Source organism: Aptenodytes patagonicus, chromosome Z (genome assembly GCF_965638725.1).
Source record: "Aptenodytes patagonicus chromosome Z, bAptPat1.pri.cur, whole genome shotgun sequence".
Taxonomy (NCBI): Eukaryota; Metazoa; Chordata; class Aves; order Sphenisciformes; family Spheniscidae; genus Aptenodytes; species Aptenodytes patagonicus.
This window is the reverse complement of record NC_134982.1, coordinates 29,912,777-29,936,719: the sequence shown is the minus strand read 5'-3', so window position 1 is coordinate 29,936,719 and position 23,943 is coordinate 29,912,777. Positions and strand designations below refer to the sequence as shown.

General features: G+C 39.0%; 1 protein-coding gene across 1 annotated transcript in view; it reads right to left on the bottom strand.

The window, feature by feature from the left end:
- Positions 1 to 23,943, bottom strand: part of MRPS27 (mitochondrial ribosomal protein S27) — a 53,443-nt gene that overhangs the window by 9,252 nt on the left and 20,248 nt on the right. Inside the window, exons 5-8 of the mRNA XM_076363312.1 lie at positions 6,246 to 6,360; positions 5,660 to 5,738; positions 4,232 to 4,347; positions 1,265 to 1,367 (exon numbers count right to left, since the gene is read on the bottom strand). Coding sequence (XP_076219427.1) covers positions 1,265 to 1,367; positions 4,232 to 4,347; positions 5,660 to 5,738; positions 6,246 to 6,360 — 413 coding nt within the window. The remainder of the gene's footprint in view (positions 1 to 1,264; positions 1,368 to 4,231; positions 4,348 to 5,659; positions 5,739 to 6,245; positions 6,361 to 23,943) is intronic.

Here is a 23,943-nt window from a genome sequence, read left to right as displayed (position 1 = left end):
ACTCTGTGCCCGTAGACATCTTTCACTCTCTCAGAGGTCGGTTCCATTAGTGTTGGCAAGACTGTGGAATATATGACATAACAGTAAATAGCTTTTGATCTACTGAATGTCAATGTCATGGAACAAGTACTACTGCTCACAGACAGCAGTGAAGTGCATTTTTGAAATACAGTCATCACTCAACCAATCTATATGACATAAAAACCACCCCAAACTGAATGCAAACTGGACAGCAAAGTCCCTATTTGTGTCAGTATCTCCACTGGATAACAAATTACAGCTCTATGGAAAATCCTGCTTTCAAATTAATTTTCACATTTATCCCCCTTTTTGACTGAAAATTATTTTTTTGCCTTACAGTCATGATAAATCCAAATCAGCATCCTAACTCTTCCACTACACATTGTATTTTGAGGCCACATTTTAAGAACAAGTCCATTCTTTATTACCCTTAATAAATTCTAGAATAAAATATAATGCCATATATATAATATATAAAAATATAAAGTAATGGAACAACTGCATAATCATAAATTTTAGATTAATTCAAGTAAGTAATCATTTTGTAGAGAAGAACAAAACCTATCTGTACTATATTCCTCTAAAGGTTAGAGGAAATTCAAGAATTACCTACCCCATTGCCCATTCCCCTTCCCTCCAATTCTGGATATACTCTGATCTAACTGCTCTTTAATAATATAGCGTATCATTAGCAGTGAAGACTCCTTAACAGATACAGGATAAAGGCACTGCTATCTGCTGTTCACAACAGAAACATTAACGTCACAGTGAGCAGTACATGTTATAAACATAGTGTTTTTCAGGCTGTGCTCTCTGAACTTCTTGAGGTTTAAGTATTATTTTAAGAAGCTCACTAACTAGAGTTAGTCCATAACCTTAAATTTGTGTTATGGAACTCTGTACTTTTGGGGTTTTTTTTAAATTTGTTGGTCCACAAACAAGCCAACCCTACTGTTCCTTAAGAACGTCTTCTTTCTTTCAGCTGCCAATCCAAACCTGCAGGGAGCCCTAAAGGAGGTTCTGAAGCTGTCTGATAAAGGGCATACCATTCAAATCAGTACTACCCTCCAGGCTTTACAAAACAGATTCAGTCTTAACTCTGAAATTGTTCCTTCCACTATTTCTGCCTTTTTTTTTTTCTTAGCCTTCTCCTTGATTACATTTTAATAAAGCAAAGATGCCAATTTAATTCAGCCACTGAAGACAAGAGGGAAAAGATGACTGTGAAGGAGGTAAAACTTACCAAGGAATGCATAGCCATACAGCTGGGAGCTAAAACCCACAGTGCTTGTTTGCTTTAGACCTGTAAGCACTAGCGATGCTCCAAGATTTCTCTCCTCTTCCCACTGCAAATAATGTAAACTACATAAGTGTTCCTTGACAAACACAAACATAAAATGGCAGCAGCCAAAGACAGCACACGTGGCTTTCATCAGATGTCTTAGCAATAAAGTAAAGAATCATTAAACACATCTAGTGTTCAGTATGTATATCCTGAGGAATAGTACACATTATACTGAGGAACACCTCTCTTTCCAGAAGACAGTAAAATGTGAGTGGTTGAGATTTTGCATGGAAGTCAATCAGTGCATTTTCTTCACGACAGAGGTTTACATTGATTTACATTGGCCAACCTCTGTCTCTGTCCTGTATGTCCTACCACTTGCTTCAGGCTAACACTGCTGAAGAAAAAAATTACATGGCTTCTGTACTAGAGCAGCCTTTTCTTTTAAGTATGTGTAAGATACATGGTCCACTACCCCTCACTAGAATAGGAAAATGCTGAGAGAAGAATATGCTGCTAATGGCTGCTTTGAGTCCAAAATCTGCACTGTGAAAAGAACATATGCAACTCACCAAGACCACTGCTATGCCCCAGGATTAAAAGTACAGCCGTCTCTCCAGCAAGAGAGAAGTACCAGCTGTCTGAGCCAGACCACCAGTGATGGCTAAAGAAAGGCACCCAATCAGTAAGTACATTAAAACCACAAGAGTAATGTGAATTTTGTTTTGCTATGGGATAGTACAGTACATTTTTCAAGACCAGAGAAGCACAAACATCAAGTATAAATGTCTCTTTACTGCAAGCGAAAGGAGCTGAACAACTCCCATTGCTAAGAAAATGAGGAAAAGGAAGCTACAAAAGGCAATAGATTGGAGGAAGTCTGACTCTCTAACACATGGTTTTTGTGGCAGGGTACTTCAGTGTCTTATTACCTTATGACCTGAAACAAATATCCCTGGTGAAAAGGAGCAGCCTTCTGAAAAATTCCCTGAGGTACATAGAGTCTTAAAAAGCACAGCAGTTTGACCTTCCGGTTTAATGCATTATTCAGAGATGTCTTTTCAAGGTACGGCATTTTTTTGTGTCTCCATTCCAGTGCTACAAGAATTTGCATGTTATCATCTGAGGCAAAATACCATCACCTGACAGCCAGGCAAGGTATTTGCCTGACCCAGAATAAGGGATACAAGGAGATAGGGCTGTTTCGTGCTGAATTCATCACTCCAGCTGAATGTTATAGGAAAATCAGATGAAACTGGAAAAACAGGGCTTTTAGCGATCTAGGTTCTTTTGGGAGCTAGCCCATTTGGCTCCAAAGGCTGGAGGAACTCCAAGAACTTCTAACATTAACACCTTTGCAGTGGAAGGTAGCAATCATACTGACTGTTTGCAGCCATCAAGGAGGAAACTTTCTGGGGAGAGCCAAGACCAGTCAGGATTTCAGTGGTGTTTACAACAGCAGAAAAATGGAAGCTCTCTATCACCACTGCTATACACACTAAGGACTAACGCAGTCAGATTGCCCAAGATTCAGCTTTCAAAGTTAAAAAACATTTCATCAGGCTGCTGGACCCTAAGCTACAGCCAAGGGCCTGTCTGCAACAGGACACTGGCTGACCTGTCTCACACCTTGGGAAAAGGGAATGGGATTTTCAGGAGTAGCTGAGCAGATCTCATAACTCTGTCTACCCCCACTTCTTAAATCTAACACAGAAAATTGGTACTGAGCATTATGAGGTGTTGAATGGTAATCTGTATGGTGTATACATACAAAAATATGGCTTATTGCTGTCTTTGGATGGGGTTATTTCAAAATGCATATTAAACAAGTCACAGCTATATAACTATGCTTGCCTTAAATGTGTCATATGTCCACACCACCCTTGCTTGCATATTGAGCTTTCATGAAACGCTACACATATTGACAAGTGCTTGTCTTTGCAGTGAGAATACACAAACATGAACAAACACAATGGGAAAATGAGATTTTCGTCCCTCTGCTTTTCATATACGAGTGATCAAGCATACTCGACTTCTGGGGAATGAAGGAAAATACAGAACAGGGCAAATGCACATCTGTTTTCTATAGTGAAAACTGAAATTACAACCCAATTGAGTAAAACCTTAAGGCATCTGTAATATGCATTTTGGAAGATGCTTCATGTAAGACAAATAGAGGTTTCAAGCATTTTCCTTAAGGATGACAACATGCTATTGAAGGCTTGTGCCAAAATACATGAAAAGTAGCTGCCTAAAGTGATGGACGTGGCCGAGCCCTTTGCTGATACCTAACTGAGCCCCTTCTGCAAAGGTAGAATAATGCCACTTCCAAGAGCCTGAACTGTCATGTTGGCCTTAAGCAAGCAAGATGAGAATAAGAAACCCCTAATCCTTGGAGACAGGATAGATGTAACGAATTTAGTTTTAAAGCAAATACATACTAGAAACAATATACCCAAAGCCAAATGGGATAGTAAAAATCCTAGTGAAAATACTTTATAATTCTGCAACACCACCATTACCAAGCTCTAATGGTGAGCAATACTCACCTTAACAGGGTCCTATACAATACGTGACACAAGGGTTTTTTGTGTTAACTGATAGAGCCCTCTTTGAACTGAACTGAAATGTCATTTCATAACCTTCCAATGGGCATATGTTACACCTGAAAATCCCAACACACCTTCCCTTTCAGAGAAAGGAGCAAAAGGGGTGACGAGTTATTTGATGGCTTTCATATTTTGTTGTTTCTTTTTTTTCCTCTTTCTTCTGCAGTTGTAAAAATAATGAAAAAAATGGAGTATTTATTTTTTCCAGGTAAACTTAGGAGAAATAAAATATATTCAAGACTGCATGCCAAACTGACTGCATCATGACACTTAGAAACGGAGGGTTTGTGTATCATTTTGAGTGTGGCCAGCTTACCGTATGTTCAGACTTCGTTGCCAGGTACTGGTATAAAACATAGAGAGAAAGAAGCTGTGTTGAGAATTCATCAAAACTTTCTTGCAGCATGATCTCAGTTACTACTGACATAGCATCTATGGAGGAAAACAATACATAATCAGCAAGTGCAAATTTACACAGATCCCTTTTGCATCCACTCATGTTCACTGATACTTTATTGCTGTAGTATGTTTTGAAGTAGTTAGGGAGAAAGTTAAAGATTTCTTATGATTAGTAGTACAGAATTAGTCTTACTTGCTTGGGTTATTCAAACTCACTGCGAGAAGGAAGAATGGGTTGAATAGCATGAGACCACAGCAAAGGAGCTTTCCAAACTCATCTTAGCTCTACACTCCTCAATTGGCTCTTCTTTGCTCAGCCCTTCACTCATTAACATTTTTTTAAAAAGTGTCTAAAAATGACTTCTTTGTTCTTGTGTTTAGATTACAAACAAGAGAAGACTGGCTTAAATTCACTGCCCTTAAGGTGACAGGAGAGTACAATGGAGCAGAAATGTTGTCACAGATCACCCACAGCACTCACTGTATTCAGCAAACAGTGCTCTGGAGGAGCTCCACAGGGAGTTCCAGTGACAGTCCCTGTCAGGAAGGACAGTTGGTTAAACAAAAGGCCTTGAGCCTGTCACAGAAAAGAAATACGGATGGAATAAGAAGGAATTCACAGATAGGGGGCTTTCAAAATAAAATAAATATATGTATTAATTTGCCATTTAGCAAAACCTTCATGATAAAAGCTACAGACAAGTCCTGCAATTCTATTCTCCCTTTCAGTTATTTGTTTTACAAGAGGCTTATGCAAAGAAAAGCTCACTGCAAGTCTACAGTACCAGAAAACCTGCAGTGAAATGAAAACCTTAAATATTTGTCATCAAACATGAGAGGATTATTCATCTCAACACTTAAACAGTCAATAGTGAAAGACAGGCACCTCAACATGGCAATTCAGCATAGCTGCCTCTCTCCAGTGACAGACAGAAAGTCTAGACAAACAGTTTAGATATGTAGCTTTTTGAAAAGCTAAATGTAGGTAAGATGAACTCTACCAACATGCATTTCGATTCTTGTAACACTCTAATTGTCACTAATAAGTCCTATGATGTCGTTAGCATGTAAGTCAGACTTGTAAAAACTGGAGAAGTTGGTTTACATTTGGAATGGGATTAATCACAGTAGAAACTGTGAATTACACGTTTCAAAATTATTATATAATGAATAAAAACCCAACAGAAATGAGATATAAACTTGCAGAAAAGTAGTTTAAAGGAAGAAGGTGTGTTTTTAAGGTGACTTCCGAAAAAATATGGCTAAAAGTTTTTAATTCAAAGAAAGGCTCTGCAGATTTAAGAGCATACAACTAAGGATGCAGAATTGGTACATATTTTCCTACCTTCATATTTCTTCTGCTTTATAAAACAATCCAACAAAATATTGAATGTAAAATTATCTGGGAAAATTCCGTACTGAACCTGAAGAGAAGAAGGAAAAAAAAATCAGTGTGAAAATCTGCTGTTCAAATCTTCCCAAGCATAGCGCTGCAGGTATCAGAAAGATCAGAACCATGGCATTGCACACTGCTGCAATGTGACAGTTAGTCAAGCAACACAAGGAGATTAGCACGGCTCCTGTGATGTAGGCCTTCTAACTTTTGATGTACTGGATTTGTTTTGACATTTTATCTGAGCCTTTGGGACCAGGAGGGGCACTGCCTATCAGGTTTATGCCTCTCCTGCATCTAGTGTGTTTTGGACACCAACACTGTTTAAAAACAAAAAGCTTCCTAGGAAAGAAGAGGAAATAAAAGCTGTAAAGAGCTTTAGCTAAAATCCAGGTGCAACATTAATTTTTGACAAGGAAATATCTGAACTTAAAACCACAGTCTACAGGACCTGGCTGCAATAGGAATTCCAGGTAAGCCACGCTTGTCTCAAAAAGCTGGTCAAATATATTCATGGCTTTTCCTTGTAAAAACTTACCTTGTTTTTTAATGTGTATAAGGCTTTGTCTTGTGCACCATATTTTAAGCACTGTCTGATCCAGCTGTGGATGGTCCATTCTCTCAAGTACCAGCAATTTGGACTATGCCGAAACCTAAAGGATGATAAACAGTCCAGGTAACAATATGACTCCTTGTTATCACAGAAACAAATTCTGTAATCAACAAACTGTAAGTTTCAGATCCCCCGCCTTTCATGATCTCAAATATAAATCTGTCTGTATTTGACTTTGCAGTCAAGAGCTCCTGCTAGCCCTTTCAAGAAACAAAACTTGGATACACTTTGATAGTGTGTACAAAGGGGGAATCTGACCTTTTCACAAATGCATAGTATTTTAAACTTCTCACTTTCCAGAAAGCCTACTGCTTTTCCCCTGAAAAGATGAATACCATAAAATAATAGCTTGGTATATTTATGAAGGCCAACTGAGATGCTATAAACACTGTAGTACTTTTTAACCGTGTCCTTCTGATTGTATAACACTGTATTATTGCTGGTCTCGTCAAAGAGCAACACTGCTCCATGACTGATGGCACCAGCAAGTATCAGAATTACATCAAAATACAGCGGGGTCTGAACCTTTGGAGCTTGTGTAATCTGGTGTCTCCCACCCTCTCTAACTCATGCCTTACTTCCACCACTTAAGCCTTCATTGTGCCTCAGCACAGGCCATCCCTGGGCTGCTGCATGCTTCATTTTCATTTAGAAATGCTTCATCAGTGAGGTGTGCATCAGGCAAGGGGAAACTCTGCTAGAGAGCCCTCCCCTGCCCCCCTGCACTGGCTGCCTTGTTCCCGACAGATGTTTCTTCAACCTGTTCTGTGACACCTCATGCCATGACATCAGCAGTCTTCCCAAGCAACCTACTCCAGTGCTCAACCGATTTGTAAAATTAAATACTTCTAAGTTCAGCCTCTTTTATTCCATCCTTATTCAGACATATACACTTTGTTCTGTATTTGGAGAAGTGGTGACCAAAAGCATATGGAGCTTTACCTTTGGCAAAGACTCAAAAACCAATTATAAGTCCAGTGGTAGGAGCTGCTGCCTTGGTCCTGGGCTGAATTTCATACCCTGGTGTGAAGAGATGCACGCAACCTTTCTCAATTCAAATTGTATGCATGAAAAATGGGCTCAGTCCCCAGCACAGAAGTGACTGCCACTTCCTGTTGAAAACAGCGATGACTGAGCTGGGCTCATGTGCAGATGCTTGCAGCCTCAAGCCAAGCTGCAGCACCATTTAGAGGCAGGGCTGGCTCTTCCATCTGAGTGAGCATGCTTTCCAGAACATTTATCAGATTAACGTGGCCACCAACTCTCTTCCCCCTCAGTGAATCTCTGCATATTGCATCCCACAGCTGAAAGCTACACAGATGACCAAGCTTGGAAAAGTACTGCAGCCTAGAGAGCCTTCAGAATGCAGAAGACATCCGTGCCAAAAGCGGAGCTAAACAACTACACAAAGTCTAAATATATGTTTTTGTAAGTGGCACATGAAATCTCCCCATTAAATTAGAATTTAACAGAAAAAGAAAAGCATGCTTTGAATATTAAATTACAAACATCCATTTTGTTGCACTAATTGCTTTCCATTTTCTTCCCTCTGGAGTTCAAATATTGGAAACAGCAAGAACATATATTTGCTTTCATTAAAGTCCTGTTTCAATAATGCTTGTAGGAAGCATCAATTACAGGCATTTGGATTTAATCATATTTTGATGAAACAGCTACCTAATTGCTACAGACTGTTTCACCAGCCATTTAAGACGGGTCAGAGCGCAACACCAGCACCCAGCAATAAAGCTGCCAGCATCTTTTAAAGTTGCTTCATTAAATGGTTAATATTGTTTCACAAGCGGAAAACAACAGACTTGTCTTATAAAAACACGACACTGATGCTCTCAAAGACTTAGGCCTTTCTTTTGATACAATCTTTGGCATCCTTCCTACTAATTAGTTACACAGGAGGGAAGTGCAAACATTTAAAAAACCCAACAACAAACCCCAATGGTTTTAATGGGTTTGAATATTCACCTTTTTGCAGAGCTGTACTTATTCTCTTGAGTATACCACAGTAAGAGAGAGCACTCCAATACCTCCTGCACCTTGGGAATGCTACAGCCTACTGTAATGGTGAAATGCTTCTAGGTTTCAAAATCATATTGCACTTGGACAGTAAAAGGCCTAACAGGGATGCAATGTGGTCTAGAAACAGGATAAAACTGATCCTCAAACAACACAAGTTTCTGGAATCAATTTGTACAAAATTCAGAGGCATGTTATAAAAACTCTTTTAAAAAAATCTTCACATAAGCTTTGTAGGGCTGGGACTGATTTGAGTGTATGTGTGTGCATGGACAACCACAGGATCTATCAGATATAATTACTGTATGTTACTACTAAGATCTTTACGCTCAGACCAGGTCTCCACTGTGCTAGGTACTATGCAAATAAAAAGCAAACAGCTTCTCAGCCAAATAATTTTCTAGCTAATTCTAATAATAAATTACAAAACAGTTGCCTGGGAATGAAGAGAGGGGACTGGTGCCAAATTTTTTCTGTCTCCATGTCAACAAGAATGCAATATGTATGCATGTACACGATCCCTCAACACTACACACTTGCATTAATCCATGATGTGGTAGGAGAATTGGAAGTGAAAGGGAAACAGGTATGCTGCAATCTTTAATTGTTTCTGATCCATATAATGATGGGATGAGGTCTGTCTCTATTCTACTAGCTGAGAAGAGAAGCCAACCTAGACAAACCAACCAAATGTTGTGGCAGACATTTTTATCTGAAAGGGAGTCAGGGAAAAGAGGAGATGGCTGGTCATTTTGACAAGCATTAAAATCTTCCTCTTTCTCCTCCTCCTTTTCCATGAAACACAAAACAGGATATAATTAAGCAAGGCAGTATGTTCAGGGACAGATGAAAAGACAGAAGGAAGCTAAAACTACAGAAAGCAGAGGATTCAGAGTGAATTAAATAAAGGAAGCCTCTAGCAATTGCTGTGTGTTTAATGGAAAGACCAGGAGGTTATCTTGCAGATGTCTCCTGCTGAAACTCATTTTTCTGAGAACTAAAAAAATCCTGAGAAGCACAAGATTCTTACAATGCATTCAGAAAAGACAAGGAGAAGCATCTATAACAGTATTAGGGGAGGTCCCTGTTGGTACACTTTAATGTTAATGGCTAAAGAATCAATATGGTCATCCTTCCAGTCACTGAACTGAGAACGTCTATCCCCACAGGGAACAAGAGGAGGAATATCTGTTAAACAAGGAGTTCCTGAAATATCAAGGTCATTGTGAATCTAACAGCACACAGTGCAACAGTACTAGAATTCCCCTTATTTTGGAAAATTGGTCAAATGATGCAGTCCAGAAACTTGATTTTCATTAAACCATTGCTTTGTACTTGCAAAATGATTGTAATTTGGAAGAGATACAGTGAGTGCACAGCCTCAGTACAAGGCAACCAGAACATTTTTAGCCAAGCAAGTGCACACCCTCTCTTGCTCACAAACTGGCCAGCACATCGGGCTAAGAATACATTTTTAGTTTACTGATTTGCTGCACAAGGCCCTATTGCTCATTATTTACAACAGTGCTGAAGTACTCATGCTGTGTTAAAGAAACTGAATAATGGAAAAGTTTATCAGATGCCGAGAGTGCTTTATGGAGTGCTCTACTAATACAGCAAGCATGACTTACTTCTGTTGGTGCCCTCCCACACTGCAGAAAAGCTGACTTGCCTCCTTTATTTATTTATTTATTTTAAATGGTCTTTCAAATTTGTTTGGTGCCATCAAGTGGTCATGCACTCTTGTGCTGCTTTCACATACCTTGTATTCTCAAGGGAAGTAATACAGCAACCCTGAGAGCAAAGAGAAGCACCAAGATGCTGGACTGTATTCTTTTCTCTAGGTTTGGTACAGGGGAGTTCATTGCTTTGGGGAGAGTCACAAATGAGGAAGATGGTGAAGGAAAATTTGCTGGACTACAGAAGAGCAATTCCTGCATTAGTAATATACTACCAGAAACAGCTCTGCTGTACAGAGGGAAAGCGAGCTCAGCAGATCTGTTCTAATTCTTTGCTAACCTGATCAGAAGCTCCCATTTTGCACTCTGTGGCTTTCTTAAGGGTCGATCCAATTCCTGGTACTGCCAGAGGCTATCCTTATGCAATACACTATTTTTTCTTTCCCCGCGCAACTGTGAAACAGGAAGAAGGGTCCCCTTCCTTTCTCCAACTTTGTCTGACCTAATGAGAAGGTATTTTGTAATTATCTATACATCCAGTGCACAGAACTGTACGATCTCTTAGGCCTCCAGATTTCTTCAAAACTTTCTAAATTTCACCTGCATTTTGCTTTGCTAATTTTGCATTACCATACATAAACCCAACTCTTTAAATAAAACCTCTTGTACTATGACGTTCTTCTCTGTTCTTATGCTTTAGAGATTCCTGTACCATCTTCTGCCACACTGCAAGGAAGGGGAGAAATTAACCACAGAAGGACACTGAGCAATCTCCATTCTTTCATTATTTCTAACATACATCATTTAGATGTGTTATTGTGCTTTCCTCAGAGTTAAAAACAAAAAGGTTTCATATGTTGCTAGTCCTCTTGTAGGATCTAGTCCAGGAAAGGAAGGAACCTACCTAGTGGTAGTCACTGTAACAAATTTCTTCCACCTATACTTCAGATCCCTCTTACTTCTTTTAGAACTAGAGAGAAATACAGGTTTGCATGTTCATTTGCTTTAATCAGGAGGGGAGAATGCCAGATTTCTTCTCATCCACTTAAAATTCTAAAAAGTCCTGAAGCAAAATGTAAGGAGACTTAAAATGAATAAATAGTGTAAGAAATGTCTCTGCGAGCCAGGAAGAAGCTCTCTCAATGGAATGAATCCAAAGCGATTCCACATTTTACATAACTCATACAGGGCTGTGAAGCTCCTTGGCAATGCCATGTTTTTTATTTCCCAGGCACGTTTTTTAAGCTACAGTGCATAATGATCAAATGGATTCCAGGCAGGCTTAGCTTGGAAACTGGAAGGCTAAAGGAAACGTCACCCCAAACTCTCCCTTTGTTTGTCATTTCAAGCCACAGACCTTGGGAAAAATCATCTGCATTTTAAATGGACCCAGAGGCGTTGCTCATGTGTCAGCGTCAAAGGCAAAAGCCCTGAAAAAAATCTTTGTTGATTGAAATTTCCTTTTAAACATGAACAAAACTTTATTTTTCCATCTCTTCTCTGCCTGCAGCTTAGCCTACACCTTTGTATGCATCCTTTTAAAAATTTCACGTAAAAACGTATCAGTCCTATAGGACATACCTCATGCATTAACTGCCTACACTCAAGCAAAAACAGAGGGAACACTTTCCTTCTGTGTTGAAATAAAAAACTCAACTGGCATACGTAGTATAAGAAATCAATTATCAAAAGCAGTAACAGGACACGTTTAAAAAATTAGATGAGTCAACTATAACAGAGGATAGTCAAATGCTGAGGCAGAATTGTGTTCTTACACAAGAAGAGAAGCGGTTTGCAGACCCCCTGAAGAAAGCCTACATTGAGCCCTTATTCTGTTTTAATTTTTATTGACTTTCCCTGATCTTTGATTTCAAACTAATTTACCTCTTGATTGCTTTGACCATAAAATTAATTCTTCTAAATTAGGCTCGCTCCACCTCCATGTGAATGCACATTTCTTACACAGCATCGTCTGTTCACGAGTTGCACAGAGCTCTAACACCACTGATGAATGCAGCCTCAAAACAGGCCTAAACGATCAGTTTTCAGATATTGAGGAACTACAGTACAGAAGCACAGTCAAACATCAAGGCTGAACAGGAGACTTAAAGAATACTTTTAGTATTGGATCTTGCTTTCCAGTTATACCACATTCAGCTTTTATTTCTGTCCACCCTGATGTTACAGGTTTACCTGTTTCTTAGCCTTTATGCTTGGTAAAACGACCAGATCTGGGAAAGGAGATATTTTGGGTAGAAGTACATACTACGCAGTCATTTAGGAAGTCTCAGGATATCACCCTGGTAACCACCGTCTCCTAACAACTGAAGGGACAGAATTCACCATTCAGTAGTCTCAGAGCAGCTATCAAACTGTTCAAAACCACACTCCTGCACAGAAAACTCAGCTTTGCAAAGTCTCTTTCTAACAATAACTATCACATACAGCAATCAACCATATAGTGGCTAGGATCTAGTTTATCCTTTACTGACCTAGCTACTCTGACAGCCAGTTATTAGAGTTGATTAACAAATGACAAGCTGAATTTCTGATACAACAAACATTTCTGCCAATTGTTGTCAATCTCTTGTATCGCTAAATGCTCTTCTTCCTTTTGGTGGATTTAAGGCACCTTTGTGAGTAAAACACAAGGGACAGCCTTATTATGTTAAAAAGAAAAAATAGTTTCATCAAAGAGTTGCAAAATCCTACGTAAATGTTATAAATTTCAAAAAAAAAGTATGAATGGAGAAGCAGTTTACAGCACCACAAAAGAAATGCCTTGCTTATACATAAATAGACGTAAGAACCACCACAAAAGACACAATGACAGCAACAGATCCAGAGCCTACAGCAAAGTTTAAAGCAGTTTATTGGGATTCCTGGCTCTGAAAAGTACCTGAATTATTTATCTGTCCTTCCATCCACAAGCAGTGAACATAACAGAACTGGAGTGGAGCAGCTCTTCCAACCTTCTGCCATCAGGTTACACCAGGCAGCCTTGAACCTCTCTAGAATCATTTGCAAAGTACAGAGAGGAGGAATCCTTCAGACAACTCGCTCAACTTAAGTATTCCGCGGGCTCGCCTTGAATGCCTCGAACCTTTATACTAATCAGTTCAAAATCAGACTGAAAAAGCAAAGCCCAGGCTCAAACAACATACTGCTTCTCAGTACACTCTTTGTCCCTGGGAAAACTCTTCCAGGCTGTTAAATCAGTTTCCTAAAAAGCTCCCCTAGCCATGTAGATTCAAAATACTCCCGAACAATGCACTCCCTGACAGCACAACAATGGAAGTTCACTTCTCAAAAGAACACAAGTCAGGGTTTCTTCTGTATCAGCTTGGTTGAAGGTGCTCTGTATGCCTCAACCTGACATAATAGGACATCAGTCACAGGCCTTGCCTAGCTAGAAACTAAAGGTCTAAAGATTTAAAAATCCAGCATCAACATGGTTCCTTGTTCTAAGCATAATATTTAAACAAGACAGGTTAAAGGAAAGGTTGCCAGCTAGCTCACTAAAGCTAAAACTGGCGATTTGGGGATCCCCAGTGTGACTGGTAGAGAAAAGAACATTGTGATGATACAAATATTGCTACCGAGAAAAGGTGGTGGTGCCCGGTTTAGTTTCATGCAGAAAATAAAACCGTGTCATTTTATCGACATTCAGAAGTTTTATTTCAAATGTGAACTACGAAACAAGCAACCCCCCTTTTTGGCTTTAATCCTTTATGGTCAAGACAGAATGATGAGGTGAACAGCATGGGAGATTTGTTTCACTTCTTGTTGCTTAGAGATATATCCCCAATGAAAGAAACCAAATAAACAGACACTTTAATATAGTATTTATATTCTTCTCCTCCTCCTAGGATAATAGAGTGCCTTGTTACCCAACATGCTCCACCTCTCCCACTCCTTTTGGAAAAGACAGGCAGGAAAATCAGATTTTCTTCTCACACACATAAAGAATCCATACTACTTTCACCATAAAGCTGAAATTCACTCAAAGAGCAACAGTTAACAAGAAAAAGGAAAAGTCTTGTCATAATAATAACAATAATAAAAAGCCCAACTTTTCCCCAAACTATTGACTGTAAAGGACACAGCTCCTAGAATTTCTCTCTATTAAAAATACTTCTCGGCTTACAGTTGAAATGACTGGTTTCGAATATAAATGCCATTAATAATCCAGTGATTGCATAGAGAGTATCATAGGCTAAGGAAAACATGGGGAATGATGGGATGAGCTGTTGCTATAGTGATTCTTATAAGATACTCTCTAATGCCTTTCCTTGTCCCCATGCAACCACAATAAAAGTCCAATTTAAAACCAACTCTTCCATTAATTATATCTTTTCCTGATTATCCTGGCATACAAAAACATATAGAGAGAAATTAAGAACCATACAACACACGACATTTCTTGCTTTGGGGAGATTTTTGAATCTCAGCAATTTCTAAGTGTGTCAGGCTAAAACTTGCTGTATTAAAGCTCAACGAAGGGTCAGTTCTGCTGGAAATCTTTATTCATGTCTCCAAAAACTGATTAACACAAAGGCTGTAAAAAATGGCATATATAAGTAAAGTACTTATTTGACTGTTACTATTTTACTAGCCCAGCTATGCCTGTCATTACTTCAATTAATTCTCCAACTGTCTGAAAGCTGGTACACAAGTTATTGCCTAGATTAATTTTTCAAAATGAAAAAGAATTGTTTGTGAAAGCCCGTTTGTAATTCGTAATTGCTGAAATCACCTTTGTACCTGGTTCACTCTGCAGAGTGAGAGAGATCCCCTGCTAAAGACTGCCAGAAAGTCAGTCTCTAGTAGAAAGCCAGTTCCCACTAGCTGCATGGAAGTTTACTTCCCACTAGCTTACTTGGAAGTAAGTTTAAAACCTTCTGAGTACCAAATAGTACTTATGTCATTGGCTTTCTTCAACCAGGCCTATCTGTAAGATTATGTGATTTTAGGGAATAAATTGCTTCAAAGCTAGTTAGATGTTTCATTTTAAAAAATAAATAAATGACTTCAGATGCTTTAGAAAACCTCCATCTCCTAGCCATCAACTATTGCAGGGATGCCACAGCAAAGCCTGCGTTCCAGTAACCATTAATCAAACTGGACAGAGACCTAGCACCAAAGGCTTTCCAAGCTGACAAGACAGCAACTCCAAGTTTTATAACAGTTCATTCAGTATCAGAGGGAACTGAATCAGAGTTAGGACCAACGTTCGGGAGTTTCTGCCTTCTAGCGCTAAGCTTAAACTATGACAGTACACCCCTTTCACATTATATTAAAAAGGAACACTTTACAGGTATGCATAAAAAACGCTGTCAACAAAAGCCAATAATGACTTCTTATTTTAAGATCAGGAAAAAAACCCAGCCTGTAACTAGACATTGCTTCTACAGTATTTGCAAACAGCAACTTTTTAACAGTGCCTAATATACAGCCTAAATTCAACCTGAGGCAAAATTAACATAGTGTTGTCAGAGACCTAATTCACTGGGAGCTGGAGTCCACATTGTAACGATGTTGCATTTTCCATTTATTCTACTCAAATTCTTTATGCTTCACAAAATAACTCCCAGAAATACATCACACACTAGCTTCAAACTACTCTAATGTTACACCCACTGACACAACCCTTGACGCTTTTCAGTTTGATCACAGTTGAACTTGCACAGATTACAAGCGATGTATTCCTCTGGCTTGAGTATCAAAGGCTGCAATACAGAAACATATGAGCCAAACTGCTTGTTGTTCAGTTTCACACCACATGCAACCTAAGCAAAAAGAAGGTGCTGGCAAGAGAGTGCTGCAGGAATACAAATACGGAATGGATCTTAGTAGCCAACTTAAGCAAGGGAAGAGCGAAACCTTGTATTTGCTGCCAAATGCTTCAAAAACTGGATTTGCACAGTTCAGGTTTCACCTTTTCAGATTTGCTGCCATAGTCCCGCAGTTCAAGTTAACCTAATTTTGACCTACTACCTGTGCCCTTTTCATTCTTCACTGCTAGAGTCTGATTTCCTCGTGCATTGCTGTCCTTCTGCACCCCATGAGCAAAGGTGAGGCAGAGCTACATAATAACCTGTCAAGGTAAACAAACAAGGTTTTCATATTAAGCATAAACACCTGCAACAGAAGGGGCAAAACAACCTGATGCTCACCTCTAGTTTCAGCCACAGCTGCTGTCAAAAGGGCAACCATTTCCAAAAAGTAAACCATAGGTGCATAGCCAAATCTTGTCTACCAGGCAGTCCACCACGAATCCACTACATTTCGTGTCATGTCTCAATGAGCAACAGCTTATTGATATTTTTTTGTTCTTCCAACCATGCATTTCCTAAGAAAAATATTTTTAGCAATGAAAAACAAAAATCCTCGAGTCCTTCATGATACATTTTTAACTGTTCCCTAACTACAGTAAGTTACCCAATCACAGTACTTCAGAGGCTAACTTCTAGTTTGCGTATCTCTTAGTGTATCTAAGTTCTTCCAAGACCAGTGGGACAGAAATGTCCTTTATTCCATTTCGTAAGATGTCAAGCACATGGACCAGTAAGCACATCAAGGATAAACATGGCAAAACTGACTCAAGCATTTTGTCAGGCAGTTCGAAATTTGTGGGCTCTTACCAGCTTTGTGATTGTTTTACTGTTACTCTTTTCAGAAAAATACTGTACCGTCAGATCTGTTATTTAAAGAGAGAGACAGTAGGTACCTCACTTTAAGTACTGCATGTACTGTAGGACAAATGTTCCCTTGCGTAGGTAGGTACAAGCTGCACAGTAAAATGAGGTTGTGCTACTCAAAACAGGCAGAGGATTTCAAAATGCAAAGGGATGTTTTGTTCCTCCCCTTTTGAGACAGAAATACAGCAAAACTGTTAGTTATAAATATAACCCACTACTGTCATTGCTTCTGCTGATGAGCATCAGTGCATGATGCAAGGCCCTGCCACTTTGCCTTGCTGCAGTGGCCTACTGAGATCTTGTGTTCAGGCTCTGAACTGACATTTACAAGCATCCAGTTCTCCAAGGCACTCACAGTATAGGAGGCTTATACATGTCATGTTACCCACTGCACAGGAGAACAGAGAAGACAGAAGAGGGGGGAAAACACCACAACTATGTGCAATTATGTACCGGATGTGTTTCAGTCTGGCTTTTTTTGCTTTATTCCTCCAAAGAATCATGACTTTCAAAACAACACAATAGTTTCTACATAAGATGAACTTGCTGCTTTATGATTTAACCTGGACAATGGAAACTGCCAAAAGGGGTGATTGCTGCAGGACAGTAACTTCAATGGAAGACAAAAAAATAAATCCCTTTGCAGGGAAAGAGGAGTGTACCACTCCTGCTACAAATGCTCCTCTGTCATGCTCTCACAGTAGCTGCTATACCTTGTCCACCCCCAGTTACAAGCACCAGCAGCCAGTCTGGTTTGTCAGAGCTTTGGCACAGGCAGTGTAGGCAAGGGAGGGGGGCGGATTGTCCACTTTACTCCCAGCTGTCTGCTGCCAGTGACCATCTATTTTGCTTGTGGTTGGATTTAGCTCTGCTCTGCTCAGTCCCTAATGGAACTAAGTAGAAAGTGGCTGATTACACTGAAGAACAGAGTATTTTTCCCCTTTGTTAAATGAAAACAGTAGTGAAAGAAGAGAGATCAGAATTAAATAAATGACAATTTAAAGAGGATGATCATAAAGATGACTTTAGGATTAAAGCCAGCTTTATATCCACACCAATTCCTGGAAAAGGATATTACTCATAAAGGTGCAAATCTGCTTGCAAAGCCAGTTGCCAAAATCCGTGCACTTTCAGCTTAACAAGCTCTACAGTGAAGGGGGGGGGGGGAATCAAAATCCCCATTCATTTTTCAGCAAGAAAAAGAAGGAATGTTTATTGTATCTACATTTACAGCAGAGAAAACAGGAGTTTCTACCAGCTGCTCTCTTGTATACCCACTTCCAATTTTAAGAACAAATCCAAGAAAGCATTCTCTGTTGGCTGTTTAAATGCTCCCTGAACTAGATCCTGATCCTCATCCGGTCCAAAGAGACAACACATGGTTCCCCCAGCTACCACAGACCTGCCTCAATCTGCTGAGGACCTGGCACACCACACACACGCATGGATCATTAATTAGACTAAAGCTAGGAGGCAAGGACAACTCCAGCACCTTTCAAGGATGTGCAGCCCAGCGTCCCACAAAATCTCGTCAGGGTGGTGAAGATGGAAACCAACTGCTGAGAGCTGCTGCGGCATTATTTCTAGAATGACCAACTCCACATTTAACAGAGCCCCTCAGGCTTTCAAACTGATGTAGCAAAGGGGAGAGAGGGAGGCAGCTGAAAAGGCTCGGGACATTCTCGTTCAGGGACAGGGGACACATTAGGATTTTAGGAAATAGATAAGGGGATATCATCAGCTGATAGGAGGGGCTTGGGATTCCATCTAAGCTTCCCCCGCCCCATCCTGTCCTAACTGCTGCCCCCCGCCAAGATTATTCTGCCTAAGAACCAAAGATTTACCAAGTAAAGGACAAAAATAGAAAAAGAGGTAATAGGGACTCTGCCAGAAGGAACAGTAGCAGGTAGCTGAGCAGGGTGACTGGAGTGCTTGGTACAGAGGAGCACTGAAAATGCAGCTGGCCTCATTCCAGCAGACAGTATAGATATCTTATCTGGAGCATGCAGCTTTAAAAATAGCTCACTATTAAAGCAACATTAAAACAACAACAACAATAAAAAAAACCCAACCCCAAAAAAGGCACCCTGAACAACCGTTTTTTTCACTTTGCTACTGGACATCTTACATTCAGAAAGCTGCACCTTAATTTCCCATTTCTGGAAAACAGAGAGAGAGTAATAACCTCAGAAATCACTCCAGGAAAATGTTAAACTATGACCTTTGTTTATTAGTACCTCTATTCAATTACAGCAAAGCATTGTTTTGTGGGTCTGTTTGCAACACAAGCTTCTTCTCCCTGTAGGGAGTAGAACACGTTTTTCACAGGCATGAATGTATACGCAGAAATAAACAGCCATACAAGTTGAATAAATGTACCTGCTTATTTTCATTTTTGTTCCTGCACTCTAATGTTTTTGGACATTTCTGAAGAAGATGGAAGTATTTAGAAAAAATGAACCATTGGAATCAAGCAACATAAGCTGGCTCTCCAAATTTCTTACTGGGGCCAATAAGAAATCTACAGCCTGATGGATATAATCAGATAATTTTCTAAATATCTCGATTGTTGACCAAACATTTTCAGTCCTACGAAAGCATGAACATCCATTTCTGTAAATAAAAACAGCCAGCTATTTGAAAATTAACATTCCCAATCATTTATAAGCTAAAGAAAGATGTATGCTAAAGTAGGTCTCTCTCCTCCCTGTCACAGTAATTTTGATTCTGTTATAACCATTTTGTCTATAATGGTGTCTAATAGAACAAAAGAAGATCAGATCTATACCTGTGGTACATTATTTCATCCCTTATCATGGTCATCTTAATGTTCTTTCCATTTCCAAAGGCTTTTACCTTGTGGAACCTGCATCACATCTGCTGTTACTGTGATATTATGTTACTACATACTGTGCATACTGTGCAGCAACATGCATCAAAACCACAGATATTCTCAGAGCACAACACAACAGATACTCTACTGGATCATACTACTGAGTTGAATGTCTTCACTGCTACCAACAAAGCACAGAAAACTTTCCTTGACTACTAGGAAGTCCAGTAACATGGTGTAGGCCTTTTTTACATGCTTGATCAGACTGTGTTCATCTTACACACACTGTGGAACACAGAAAGCTTATATACAACGATTTGTTTAAAATTAAGATCATATGGATTTTTCCTTGTATACAGTAAAATGAAAGGAAGTTCTCACTGAAAATGCATGAGCCTTGTATTTCATATGTTGGCTGAGGTAACACAGGAAAAAGCATTTTAGTGCATTTGTCCTTCTCTCCATCAGTCTACACTACAAAACCAGCGCATGACTTGCCATCATTCAACCGTACTGACAATCTTCTTAATAAAGATGGTGCAGAACGGGAATTCTCATGCAGTGGGATATCAGAGAGACGCTTTGGTTCCAGCTCTCCTTCTGTGTACCCTGTGAGAGCTGATACTGTTTCCATGGTAGAAAACTAACAGTGTCATGAAACTGCCTGTACAGGTATTATTAGCACTCATATTAGTCTCCTGGAGAAACTGTCCTTCAAACATTGTAAATGAAAAAAAAAAAAAAAAAATCAATAGAAAGACAGATAGACACAAATCCCTTTCCATGCTAACCTACAGTGTAATATGGCCTGGAATGTTTCGAAACAATTCACATTCTTAGTGGATCTCCAGTCCCACTTTCTTATAAGCATTACTTTTAGTTACAAGTAAGAGAAAACAATTAAAACAGAAAATCCTGAGTAAACCCAGGTACGTGGTTCCGCTTTACAACATGTACATTCAACCCAAGATGTATTTTCAACATAACAGCTGTGGCAGGCTATGCAACTCCTATACCCAACATCAGGGCACCAGAGAGCCAACACTACTTTCTGCGTATCTTTCCTCTCCAGCTCCTAACTTAAATTTTTCCAGAATAAAATTGACAAAGTCAGAACAATGTCCAAGCTCTAAATACTCATCCTGTTCTTAAAAATCCCTCTTCAATAACATATTTGTCCTCATCTTATCAGAAGCTCATCCACAGTTGCTTGCACAGTCCATCTAAGCCATGAACACCCTCATTCACCCCACAGAAAACCATTGCTAATGGCAACAAATCAATACCATAACTTATCTCATAAATTGCCTTTACTCTCTCTTTTACTACTGATTACAGTAGCATAATCACAACCACTGACATTCCTAAGAAATTTTCTGCCTGATCTGGAAGCCCTTTGACTTTGTACTTATTCCTGTGTCTTTTGACATTTAAACCATTCAGCATTTTGAGTACACACTGGTTGCAGTACCACAAAAACCTGTATTTCCCAAAGTAGAGGATAAATGCTCCTCCATTTGTAGACTATTTTGTTATTTTATACATGATGTGTGAAGATAGATGAAGTTAAAATGGCCTACTGTTTTCATTTGAATGGCTACCGCCACTTTTGCTCACAACACCATCCAGTGCTACTCAGCAGTGTGACTCAGTAAGTTAAAGCTAACAAAAAATTATCAGAATTTCTATTTGAAATAAACTGCTCACAACCCCCCCCGAACTCAAGAATTTGCATTAAATATCTTTTTTTTCCTCAAGAAACATATATTTTGCAGCTAATTTTACCAGCAAGATACCACAGACTAGAGAAAGTTACTAGCTAAGCAACTGAACCCAGTATTTTTAATGACTGTTGCCCCTTCTACAGCTGCAATCATAATATATCCCTTGTTCTCCTATGTTATGTTTAGTTCAGCTCAACAATGAGTAACTTGTGACTGAAAACAGCAGGAATGCATGCTTACCTCTTCTAAATAAAAGAGGAATAAAAACTGGCACCTACAAACACTAAAATCCTGACATGCTGAGAATCTGTTCATTTCACCAAATAAAAAGATCTCCTGTAGTTGGTAAGTTTTAAACGCAAAACATGTTCTGATAAATGCTTTCCATATTGTATCCAATATAATTAATGTTTACATAATCATTAAAATGTGTACATTTGCCGAAAAGTAATACTTTTCATTCAAGTTTCTTTCTCAAGAGAGTTGCCCACATCAATGAAAAACAGCACTATGGTAAACACTTCTCTCTTTTTTTAAAGAGAATCAAATATATAAATTAAACCTGTAAATAAATACCTGCTAACCTTGTAAGTACCTACATAAGACTGTCTCCTTGCTCAGTAAAAAAAAAGGTTCCAAACTTAGTACCATCATTCCAAAGAAAATCAAAATGGTTTAAAGGGTTACCAGAAAACAATAAGGCTTTCTTTAGAAAGATAAAATTATAAACATGAAACATGATTAAAGTCTCTTATTTGAATTAAGGTTTCTTGCTTGCTGATTTAAACTGAGATCAAATTCAACAATTCAAATAATTCTAATTCTAATCAACCTATCTGTAGTAAGACAGCTCTGGTCTACAGCATGTCACGATTATTCCTTAACAATGTAGTTCATCATTATTTTTTCTGCTGTATTTATTTTGATTCAAAAAGGAATAAATACTTGCACCATAAAGGAATGATTTAGGTTGATGGATACAATAACCACAAAGTTATCAGTTCCCAAAGAAGAGATCATGGCAGCTCTGGGTATGGTTACTAATAAAAATTCAGTTTTTTATCCCAGTAGTTTCCATCTTCAACATTTCTTAAAGGGAAAAGATAGCTGTACTGTTTAACACTACTTAGGAAAGCTGTAAGAGAGGTAACTCAACAGAAACGATAACTTTATATGCTTTTTTCTTCTGTTTACATTGGTTTGGAGCTGCTGCCTGGCTCTGGCTGCCATTACTGCTCAGGGGCTGTAATGGAACCTGAAGTTCCTTTCAGGAGAAGCCGGATGGGGCTAATTCTCAAGTGTATCTTTACAATTATTAGTCATCAAAGATAGCAAAGGAATAAATCTCTGCATGTGTCTGTGTTTTAAATTCTGAAGCTTATAAAAGGCTTTACTCTGTCCTGGTCATTTGTATTCATATGAACAGTTCACTCTACATATTTTTGGCTGCAATTTAACCTCTGTCTAGACTTTCAGTGTTTCTAAAACATAATACAAGATCTGCCTCCAGACAGGCTTTTTGCTGGTGCAGGAATTTATGAAACAACCTTTAGAATGCCACTGGATACAGCGAAATTGACTTTTAAGGTGAGTATGAGTCAAATTCTGAGACAAAATTGCCTTTTCTCCTTCAATATATATGAACATATACATTCGAGATCAGTCCTAAATACTTACTGCTCACATTGTACTTCAGTCTATTTCCAGTACTGTCTACTAGATAGAATGCTTTGAGCTGTTGCAAGAAAGATGCTGGTTGAAAGACAGAAAAATTCTGCTAATGTACTTTTCTTGCAAGAATAGTAATGAAAGCCTTTCTCCCAATATTAAATGAAAAATGTATCTACATGGGGTGTGGACCGAGTCAGTTTTTTCCACTTCTGAATCTGACTGGCTTTATCTTTCTATCTACTCCAGAAATATTGGGGGGTTGCCTCCTAAGATTGATATAGGCATTCTGTTTGTAGAACAATCTTTCTTATTCCCTTGTTTTAAACAAAAAGGTTTTTAAAATCCAAACGCTTACCCCTTTAGTGTTGGCAACATGAAAAAAAGAAAAGATTAGTGTTGAAGGGAAGTCTTCCAACTTTTTCTGCTTTTATATGCAGTGCCTAGAAAATTCTTGTCCAGTTTCCACCAGGCCTAAAGGAAAGCATATACAAAAGTACAGACGAACTATGAAAAGCAGATGACTGAAAAGGCCTGTGTTACAGGAAGAGATCTTTCTGAATGCTTTTCAGTGTTATATCTTTATTGATGGTTCTCCCCCACTTTACAGCACAATTACACTGACTGAGCACACCTGCTTGAATGAGATGTGGTTACAGGATTAGGCTTGCTGAAATTTGGCTCTGGGTTCTGAAATGTAGTTGCTAGTTATTTTTTACAAAGATTCCTATAGCTCCGACTCTGACAAACCATGGACAGACAATGACAACAGAGAAACTGTGAAAGATGACAGGGAGAGTAAGCACGTGTGCCCCTATGTGCAGAAATGAGTGAATGCTGGAGCCAGAAGAGCGGTGGAGTGGCTAAGACCAGAACGCTTACATCTGACAGCACTGGCTTGGATAGTGACCAACATTCTTCCCATAAAGCAGCATCACACACTGGCCACCATAATGCAATAGAATTAAACACAGGTATTTCTGTCAT